Raw genomic sequence first — 11581 nt, forward strand, 5'->3', positions numbered from 1 at the left:
TTGTCTGCTTTTCCGTTGGTCACATGTTCGCGAACCTGACGTTCATAAGCGTACGAACGACATATTTTGAGGTTCATACGTTTTAACGAAACTGTTTTCTTGAAATGACGTAAACACTGACGGACAACTTCTACATTCCCTGGATAAACCGTGGTATTCCCCCAGCACTATGTTAATACATATGCGTTATTTCGGATCATTTGGACACTGAGATTGTGTTGGGGGTTTAACGCCGCTCTGTGTCGTAACTATGGTGATCACGACGTGTCAGATTGATGTCGGAGGAACACACCAACACAGGGGTGACATTACGAGTACTAGTAAGCTGCTGACAGGTCAAGACGGTGACCAAAGTTTCAAACCTAAGATCGATTTTCCATAGGGTGAGTGAGTGAGTGAGTGAGTGAGTATGATTTTACGCCGCTTTTAGCAATATTCCAGCAATATCACGGCGGGGGATACCAGAAAGGGGCTTCACACATTGTACCCATGTCGGGAATCGAACCCGGGTCTTCGGCGTTTCCATAGGGTGACATAAATTGAAGATTTCAAAGTTTCAGGTTTTTTAAAAATATTTCTTGAACGTGAAACAGAGCCAGCCATTTGTCATGTTCTCGCAATATGTTGTTCAAAGTAATTAAATAAGTTTGTCCGAGAGGAAACAAATGTTTCATAAATAATATTATATTAAATCTAACATGTTTGAAATGAATTTGCTTTTTAATAGCCCCAGAGTAGGAACATTGAGAAAAGCATCTAGGTTTTGTAAAATCTTCAAGAATAAGTTTAATCCTGGAAAGAATGTTTCATAAATGTTTGTACAAATTTCCACATGATAATATTAGTTTAGGTTCATACATTTTTGTACTGTCAGTGCTATAAATTGTACCTCTAGTAGTATCTAGAGTGTAAATAAAGTTCAGTTCAGTGGAGTTGGATGAAAATGTTTGTGTTACAAATTTTTGATTATTCACACCAATTTGATGATGATGATGATGATGATACAAGCAGTGATTGTATTTATTCATATGACGTCACTTAACATCACCAATCAATACATGCATATTTCCAGCCGACCGGCTGCAGCTCCATTGCCGTCATTATCCTGAAATCAGTATGGGTATTTATCAATCAGATTGATCGGTATCGATAGTACAGAACCCGCTGCTGTAGCCGTTCCTTACAACGGAGAATAATTAAACCAAGCTCACATTAGACACGTGAAAAGACCGGTAGCCAGGGACTGACTTATGAGCGTGGGTATAGGGGCTGCGTTTCAGCGACGAGGAACATTTGGTTATAGATCGGTACTGTTTTCAATCCTTGTGTCAGTACTGCACCAATTCAGTCTATGATTTGCTGAAAATATTTAGACTCTTAAACATGTTTATTAGAATTAAACGTTAAAGACGAGGATTGGTAACGTGTATTTGGGTATTGTGATGGTACACAAAACATGTCCAGCAGTTGAGCATTGTTCCAGAACGCAACCCAAACAGTCATTAGAAACTCGTTGATCGGTTCCACGTTAGATCCATGACCCATATTGGTTATTGAATAAAATCAGTGGCCGAAACACAACACCAGCGGCTAATAATTGCCTTTATTTATACGTGTGTGGCAACCGTTCTCCATGTCTAACAAGAGTTGCTGAAATTACCCACGCAGGCCATCTCGTGGGATTCCAATTTCTTATTTGTTCGAAGACGTTGACCAAACGGACACCAATCATCAGTTACGCAGTTCAAGTGGACATTGGTGGTCAGCAGCGGTAATTGGCACGTGATCACATGGTCAAACAGGTACATTTCTGTGGCGTCGACCACATACTGTAGCCCAAAGAGCTACTGGTATTCCCACACAAACGCACAGTGACTTAAACAACAACCCATTGGAGTGGTTGGTGTACAACGTAATGATTGATTGTATTCGTTTCAACAAACATAACTCAGACTGTGTTATTTTTCCGCTGAAGTGTGACAAAGCTGATGTTAAAATGTGTTTCCGAGTAGGTTCGATTATTGGACAATATACCATAAGGTGAAATGGCGTGTTCATGTTGAAAATTTAAAATGTGACTCTCTGTTGGTGGGTGGAAGTCAATTCAAATATTCGTTGAAAGCAAGGAGTCTCACAGATGAACAGTCTGGATGTCTACGAAAATGACGTCACAAACTGCTGACGTGTATCAAAAGCTACGTGTGGCCACACCCTTGTCCTCCAGGACAGGTCAGCCGGTCAGTATAGTCTTCAATGGCATCAATGCAAACTCCTGGCTAAGTCCAATAGGAATCAGTAGTCGGAAGGATGACGACAAGGATCAACGTCATATACCACAGCGACCGTTTAGTACAGGTAGCATAGCCATCGTGAGGCATCACCCCAAACCACCAGGTTTGCAGAGGAATGAGATCATTACAGGTCAAAGTCTTTCTGTGAAACATGACGAAGACGACGCAGAAGTAAATGAGCAACGTGCGAAAGGTCAACTATTCAAACGTCCAGTTCCCTTTGAAGTAGATTACTATAACAATGGTTCAAGCATCTCCAACCAAAGATTCACCGGAAGGGGGTACAAGGGAGGCGGGTTTTGTGATGGCTCTATTAAAAGACACAGATACTGTATCAACAAACGACAAACAAAACCAAACTGTAGAGAAGACCAAATCAGTCTGGAACTTAATGTAAAGTCATTAGAAATGGGTAAAGACAAAACAAGTACGAGAGGAGGTGACAGACAAGAGTCAACAGAAGAATCTGGAACAAAGATGCAAAACCAGCTACTGAACGTTAACGCTTATACAGACCTGAGTAAGTCCTGTGTGAGAAGGGCCAAGTCAGCTCCCCCTGGTGCGAGAGTCTCGGGAGATAACAAACCACCTCCTCTATACTGGAGGGCAAAGTCAGCCTATCATAGGAAACTGATGACACCAAACCCAGAACCTGAATTGGACCCAGGTGAAAGTAGCCAGATTCTGAGAGGCTCCATGCTTCGTCCTTTGCTGTACAGTGCCACGAGTGACCTTCATCACAGTGCCGGTTGTCCTTATCAATGTAAAGGGTGCTTCAAGGCTTGTCTTGTATCTAAGGATTACATGGAGAAGTCTCGGAAAGGACATTTGCCGGTGAGGGCAAGGAAAGAGAGTCATGTCAGGAATAGGTCCATGATGAAGAAAGATCCAAGATATATTCTTCATCAGGCCTTGGCTAGGAATCAGCCTATATACAAGCTGGTTCATGGTTATTGTGATGTACAGGCAGTCAGGGAGGCCTGGCATGATGGAGGTACTGTCAGAGATAAAGATCAAATCAGCCTCGTGGGAGTGGATAATGCAGATGGCACACATCAAGAATTCAACTCGGAATATTCAAACGGAGTAAACAACGTTCAACCAAAGCCCATGGACGATGCCACAGAGGTGGATGCATCACATCCATCACAGCCATTGTCGACAATCTCCTCCTTCTTGGAAAAGGCTAAGCCTCCAACTGTGAATACTCTATATTCGAAAAAGAGGGTGAAGTCAGCTGAACTCCAACGTCCCAGCAAAGTGAAGCTACAGGCAAGGCCAACGAGCTGTTCTGGAATCAATATTAATTCTTTGGAAAGAAATAGCATTAATACACTATTATCACATTGTCGTGACGTAGGTAAGGGATTGCCTCATATACACAACACAGACGATACAGAGGACCATAGTGTCCAAGGAGATTCTGCGTCATCCTCAGTAAAGTGGGCGCTGAGGAGGGGGGGTGCTGTGGGGGCTCAAAGTCCATCGCCAATGGAACAGAAGGACAAAGAAGTTGATTATTCTGATGATGGTGACTGGAAGCCTGATGGGGAGTCTAGTACAGCAACTGAACAATGTTCTGATGATAAATGCAGTACTTTGGGAAGGCGTTCAAGTATCGACAATAGCAACCCCTCGGATTCTTCTGTTTCTGTGAGTGATGATGGTGGAGACAGTGACGTGACAATTACTGGTAAACGGACACAATCAAAGGTATCAAAACAAACACGAAAGATGACTACATCTGACACCGAGTATGACAATGGGAAGAACGAAAGCACTGCATCTGATGATGCTGAGTCTGGTGGCAGTGATCTGAATGGAACCAGCGACAACGAATGCGAGAACAGGGAGACAGGATCATCTCTATCATCAGATGGAACAAGCAGTGACACCGTGACAGTCAGTGACAATGAGAAGTCAGGTAACGAGTCAGATGACACCAGAACAAACAGTGTAAAAGATTTGTGTAAAAATGATTTAACTGTAAATAAGACAAAATCTAAACAAAAGAGTCTTCGACGTGTTAAAAAGAGATCTGAAATGTCAAAGGTTTCACATGCACAAGACAGTGAAAGTGATGTGCAGAACACGTATCTGAATAGTGATTCCAATGAAGGCATCGTATCCAGATGTCTTTCAAAGAGCGATTCAATGAAGACCAGTGAAAGTGGTGCTGTACATAGCAGGGTGCATTCCGAAACTGAGAGCGAGCTTCAGTTTGACACAAATAATAGTGATGTGTTTGATAAGAGCAGCAGTAGCAGCAGCAGTGATGAAGATGGCTCAGGGGAGGAGGAGAAGGAGGAGGAGAGTGATGAGGAAAACAGTGATGAATCTTCGGAGACTATGACAAGCCAACATAACAGAATTAAGCCCCACCAAACGAAAAAGGGTGCATGTGAAAGGAAAAGTGCTGACGTTATTAAAGATGATGAGGGAGAAGGTGATGAAGAATCAGAAGAAGAGGACAGTGCTGATGGGGATAGTGATGAATCAGGAAATACCACTAGCAGCCAACGTAGGAAAATTAAACGCGATAGAACGAAAGTGAAACAACGTAAAAGTGTGTGTGCTGAAGATGATAAGGAAGATGACGATAACGACGACGATGAAGAAGAAAAAAGCGAGGAAGGAAAGATGTGTGAAAAAAAGGATACGATAAGACAAAGAAAACGAGTCCACACACAGAAAGTAAGAAATCATTCAAGGAAACCAAACAGTGATGACGATGGTGAAGAAGAAGATGGTGGTAGTGGATCAAAAGAAACAGAAGACACAAACTCAAAGCATTACACACGCGGAAATAAACAGAAGAATAAGAAAGCTGATGAGACACCACACCCTGAGGGTGAAAACAGTGATACAACAACCACCACAGAAGATGAAGAGGGTGATGACAAAGAGGAAAACGATGAAGAACATGACGAGGATGACGATGACGATGACGACGACGACGACGACGACGACGACGACGACGACGACGATGATGACGACGATGATGACAACGACGAAAGCGATGAGGATGAGGAAGATGATGAGGAAGATGACGAAATTAAATATAACAAAAGCACAAACGTCAGAACGAAATTAAGAAGAGACAAAATGGGTGCAGGTTTAAAGAAAAAGAAAGGTACCAAGCTGAAGAAGTCTCATCAAAATAAAGAGAATGAACAGAGAATTTCTAAAATTAAGAAAATGGACAAAGTTGGGAGCAGGTTAAAGGTAGGGTCAAAGCCAAATCTAACACATAATGGCAAAGATGAAACAAAAGCACCAAATAAAGAAGACAATATTGAGGAGGAAGAGAAATCCATCATCAGTGAGGACGAACAGAACAACCGGCTTATCAACAAACAGGCCAAATGTAACAACGGTGTTGAGAAGAAATCGAAACAAAAAAACAAATCAAAGCAAACGGTTAAGAAAAAGAAAAAGACAAACGTTAAGATAGATCCAGATAGTGATACGGATAATGGGGCAACAGAAGATGAAAACAGTGAAAATGATGAGGATTCAGAAGATGAAAGTTCAAATGAAGAAGGAGGGAGTTCTAATGCTGAGGAAGTTGGTAGTCATTCAGAAGATGACAAGAGTTCATCGAAATATCAATCCGAACAGGAAGATTCAAGACAAGAAACTGTAGGCAGTGATTCAGAAGATGACTTAAAGGCTCAAGACAAAGGTTTTGCATCTGAAGATGACAAAAAATCAGTGAGTAATGACGATGATGATGAGTCGAGTGAAGAAAGTGATTCGGAGGAAGAAGAAGAGGAAGAATCTGAGGACGAGAGTGAGGAGGACTCAGATGATGACTGATCAAGTCACACGAGGGTTGCCATGTGAACACCTACAATATTATGTATCATTATGTTCCTTAGTTTTGTGTTGTATACTTCCCATGGAGCAGAGCATGCCTACTGATCTGATGAAAGACTCTCAATGTGACATATGCTCTGAAGACGCTACTGTGTGAAATATCGTGTGACATCAGTGCGCAATTATTTTACAATAATATTTCTTCAGCATTCTTTTCCAACGGAAGAAGCAAGGAATTATATTGAAAGGAATGTTCGTATCGACAGGTGGTATACAGATCTCAGATTCACGCCATCACAGTTCTATTTGAGTCAGTGTCGTTTTGGTGTCACGCCCGCCTACTATGTGTATTCATCTACCCACAGGAATACTGGGGCGACATCAGGCTTGTGAGGTGGGGTATTTTACATTCATACTTGAGCCTGCGGAAGGCGCCGCTCATAGCCTGCATAACGCAGTGCCAGACAAATAGGAATGTAGAAAATATAAACTAGAAAGACCATATTTGGTCAACAGAACATCGTACAATTATGACAACAGACCTGAACATTTTCCTGTGGAAACGAGGAGCCTGTCTTGTTTCCAACCTGAACATCATTCCAGGCAAGTGTGAGTTCAATACAGTCACAATATACTGTGATTGGATAAAGTGAAATTAATCGTAAATGTTAAGGAATTTTCTTAGTTTTTTTAAAGTTTAAGTGTTCAAATATAGTATATTATCATAGTATAGTATATAACATGATACCCATCAATAGCGTATATTTGTTTCTGATCATCTGATTTGTTCCAACCCGACTGAACAGTATGTATGCGGAGTGCGGCGTTAAACAACAAACAAACAAAAAATGATGGATTGTGTGTAGAGAATCCTCATTAGTCTGGAATGTGTTATTCCATAAACCCCTTGAATCCGGACTCACACCAATTTCTTTATCACATGATAAGGTCGACTTCTTTAGATTCTTTTTTTATTAAAACCAAATATTCAGATTGATGATATTTGATATCACTTGTATCATGGATAAGGAAAATTGTTTTGTCGTAGCAAGTTGGTTCTCTAACAAGATGTGTCTATTTATAATTAAATCTGTGTACCTTTCTTGAAAATAGCACGTGAATGTCTCATGTACTTTAGGCTGTGCAGGGAAGCAGCGTCAGTAGTGATTAATGAAGCATGATAAAACTATTATTAAAGTATATTTTGGTCTGTAAATTATGCACCAAATCAGCAGACAAATTAATAGGTTTTGATTTCAACACTGATTCTATGACATTAGGGAAATCAATTATTGATGTAGTTTGCTGATACAATTGTATGAATATTACATATCGATGCGAACACGCGATTTATGAGCTTGAACATTAAGCAAGCCGACAGAATCCGAAACAAATTCTGTTTACTGACAACAGGAATTCAATATATGGACTTCTCTGTGTTAAAGAATCAACGCGACTTAGCTGTTAACAGGGATATTGATCTCTGATCGATCAGAAGCCTTCTGTGCGGTTGCTGTGAGATTTAATCGCCAACCAAGGCTGAAGCAGTAATTGGATCAACTGAGTGGGTAACTGTTATGCCATTTCCAAGCTTTGTTTTCGTAACATGTCTTAATTCTTTCAGTGTTTTTTATGTCGCAATTTATAATAAATGAATTTTCGTAAGATATTTCAGAAACATGTTAATAACTTCTCATTTGCCCTTTAAGTAATTAGTATCACATCCGGGTAGCAACAGCCAGTGATATCTGGATCATATCAGTGTATTTCAGGATAGATGTAGGCCAGCAGTCACCGGTACACAATTCACAGAAGTCGCATTAGTCGTGCATGTATAGTGTTCTGTCATAAGTTGCACAGCCTCATGAGTGAATATGGTTTTACGCCGCTTTTAGCAATATTCCAGCAATATCACGGCGGGGGACACCAGAATTGGGCTTCACACATTGTACCCATGTCGGGAATCGAACCCGGGTCTTCGGCGTGACGAGCGAACGCTTTAACCACTAGGCTACCCGACCGCCCCTCTTAGCCTCATGAACTTACATTGCTAGCTTTCTTACCACATCAACATCATCAATGGACATCAGTAAATTAAAAGTATGTAAGTAGAACATTTTGAGGAGTTGCTTTGGATGTAGAGGTCACGTAATTCAGCATAAGTTTTATAAACAAACAGAAACTGGTACTCATCTTCTACATAGCCAAACTTACATACATTACAATGACTTTTTTGTCTAGGAATATTTGTAAATTTACCACCTTAATTTCTAGTTGATGCGGGCTATATCTACTCCTAGCTAAAGCTACACGGAAATTATTGACAGAAACAAGTTTGATAAAATGCTCTATCATCAATGTATATTTATGTACAAAAACAGTTTTGTAAATAGTATTGTATTGTTGATCTTTGTATTCATGCTTGATTCGTTAAATTCAGTATTCCAGAGTGTGGCGTAAAACAACAAACAAATTGTATAGAATTATTTACACGCTGTATATAGGTGCTTCCCCAAGGTGAGCAAGAGACATATACTCGTGGGTTCGAATCCCATGTTGGCCCTGATATGTCTCTAGGTTTGTCAGCATCATACCCCTGCTCTTGGATGCACCAAACCTACAGGCTTTCCTCCCGACCTGTGAGGATCCGCCTTCAGCAACCCATGCGTGACGTAAAAGGCGACTATGCTTGTCGTGAGAGGCGATGAACGGGATCGGGTGGTCAGGCTCGCTGACTTGGTTGATGCACGCCGTCGTAGATCGATGCTCGTGATGTCAGTCACTGGATTGTCGGGGCCAGACTCGATTATTTACAGACCGCCGTCATATAGCTGGAATATAAACTAACAAACAAGCAAACAAGCTTTCCTCCCACATCAAGATGACACGCCATGATATTACTGACAAAATGTACAAGGTAGCGTAATTCGCAAATCACTCAAGTTTATTTATACACTTATTTACAAATAAAATTATTTAAAACCATTTTTAGTTTGGCGGATTACATTAAATGAGCGAACATTTATAAATTGAGTGTTTACTATTGTTTGTTGTTTAACGCCGCACTCTGCAATCAATACGTCATGACGATGGCAGTGTTTACTATATTGAATGTACTGTTAACAATCATTAATGTACATCGTACAATTGACTCTACTTTTAGAAGAGATTTCTTATGATTATGGAAACGGTTTTGTCGTATGTATTACAGTTATGGTCCATCACATGTACAAGTATCAACTGCAAACGAACTGATGCTATGTGCATGTTATGGCTATGAATGTTATTCTGTATATATTATTGCAGTGTAGCATATATATGGTGATATCTTATGAATGTGTATATAGTTAATTTTGTATTTTAAGGCTTCCGTGTTTGGTATATCTGGTAGCAATTTGTCAAGTATATAATCTTGGAAACATTAACAGGAGCATTAATGTCATTAATGCTTGGTTAAAGCTGTATTGTAAACTGCCGTGCAAACGAAAGTGTACGCTTGACGAAAAAAGTACAAACGCTATCAAAAAGTAACCAGGCTGAAAACAGTCGCGAACACACAACTATGATACCCGTATCAAAAACATCACCATCAAAGATTAATCATTTCTTGTTTCATTTTTAATCGCCATCAAACATAGGCGTATGCAATACTCAAGTCAGTGACTTGGCAGAGGGCGGAGTTAACATGCAAGGTGTCTCTAAAAGAAGGTGGGGTCCGCCATTGAACGGGCTATAACAGAATCATAATCTCAGCTGTGATCTGTTGGTTTTGTGTCGTTGTATTCGTTTAACATTGTGATGTAGATGCAATATTTATAACGATGACGAATGACACTTCGCATGAATCCTTATGGATATGATCTCAAATCGGTTTTCCGTTTGACTCGAGCTACGGATATTTCGATATACATTTGATAGACAGGTCTTCGAGTTAAAGAGGTTACATGTCACTGTATCAAAACACCAGGTGTTCATGAGATTTTTATGTACTATCTGTGATGAAGAGAAATAAAATCAGTGAATCAGTGCATTTCATATCTGTCTATACGTTGTGCTATACATCGCAGATTGGTGACATTGATACATGTTATAGACGCATTTTATTCATCTTTTTTTTCCAACTAATGTAGCTGAATCCATGAACTATAAGACAGGGCAAAAACGACCTTTGACATCAACCATGAAGACCCCATTATCTGGAACCCAGCATTCAAACACTACGCCAGAATGTAATTCGATTTTGCCAAATCAACCAATATTGTTTTTATTGTACATTACTGTGTTGGAGAGGAATTTTGTTCGTATAAAGTAAATGTTATGCAAATTGTATGCTAAATGGTGTAGAGAGCAGTCTCTGGACGTGTTTTGAAAAACATAACTTGTTTCAGCAAAAACAAAACTGACAAAATTAGTTTGTCCACATGTTTCACAAAAAAAGAATAAACTGTCCTCCAGGAAGAAATGCGTTTTGAAACGGTTGGTGCGTAAGCCATGTCTGTAGACCTAAGAACATTGTTGTTGGACGTTCCAGCAATATCACGGTGGATTGTAAGGGGTTGTTTGGTTGTTTTGTTGTTTAACGCCGCACTCAGCAGTCTTCCAGCTATTTGACGGCGGTCTGTAAATAATCCTGTCTGGACCAGACAATCCAGTGATTAAGTTCATGAGCAACGATCTACGCAATTGGGATCGATGACATGCATCACCCAAGTCAGCGAGCCTGACCACCCGATCCCGTCAGTCGCCTCTTACGACAAGAATGGGTTGCTGAAGACCTATTTTCTACCCGGATCTACCCGGTCATACAAGTCACAGAGTTAAGTCTCTTAGTCCCCGTGTCATTCGGCTCTACGACCAGCAGGAGGAACTGGGCTCCTATTCTGGTCAGGAATACCGCCATCGTGTGACACTATTGAAACGGGCGATTCCATCAACTGAGTACAAACGCGGTACTTTGGCTACGATTTTACTAGCTCTTCGCCAGTTTTTACAACCTGTCCATGTGCCATATCACTCGCAAGCTACACTTCATACTTCCCGTTGGTAAGGATTATCCTGAGTGAGATTGGTTTAATGCTACTTGGAGCAGTATTACAGTTATATATCGACGTCAGAGCTTGATGACGGGGGAAAGCACGAAGTGACACAGTTCACTGATCATTACAATGTAAAACACAAAAGCACAGAAATATTAATGACATACTAATTAAATGATGCCAATATTTAATAATAGTTGGGAGTCATGTTCACGCGGGGGAATGTCCTTTGATGGGCAATTCGAGGAATGTTATTGAATGTCCTTTTATGGGCATCTTCCCGGGGCAAGGGAGTTAACATGTCCGACATGACAAACAAAGGTTTTGCAAGTGGATTTTTGGATTATTTTGTATGAACACATGACTGACATGGATTTAATCCATAATTATTATAAATATGAAAAGACAAACATTGCTTATTACAAATAAACATCC

The 11581-nt window shown here is 40.4% G+C and overlaps 1 protein-coding gene across 1 annotated transcript; it reads left to right on the plus strand.

The window, feature by feature from the left end:
• The first annotated feature begins 2143 nt into the window (after positions 1 to 2143).
• Positions 2144 to 7920, plus strand: LOC124127287 (protein PFC0760c-like). Its single transcript, XM_046490720.2, has one exon. It carries the CDS (start codon positions 2151 to 2153, stop codon positions 6108 to 6110), a length of 3960 nt encoding a protein of 1319 aa, XP_046346676.2. The 5' UTR covers positions 2144 to 2150; the 3' UTR covers positions 6111 to 7920.
• The last annotated feature ends 3661 nt before the right edge of the window (positions 7921 to 11581 follow it).

Source organism: Haliotis rufescens, unplaced genomic scaffold (genome assembly GCF_023055435.1).
Source record: "Haliotis rufescens isolate VD_foot unplaced genomic scaffold, xgHalRufe1.0.p SCAF_5, whole genome shotgun sequence".
In the NCBI taxonomy this organism is placed as follows: domain Eukaryota; kingdom Metazoa; phylum Mollusca; class Gastropoda; order Lepetellida; family Haliotidae; genus Haliotis; species Haliotis rufescens.

Coding starts and splice junctions, on each gene's coding strand:
- LOC124127287 (XM_046490720.2), top strand. CDS start 2,151: ATGTCTACGAAAATGACGTCACAAACTGCTGACGTGTATCAAAAGCTA.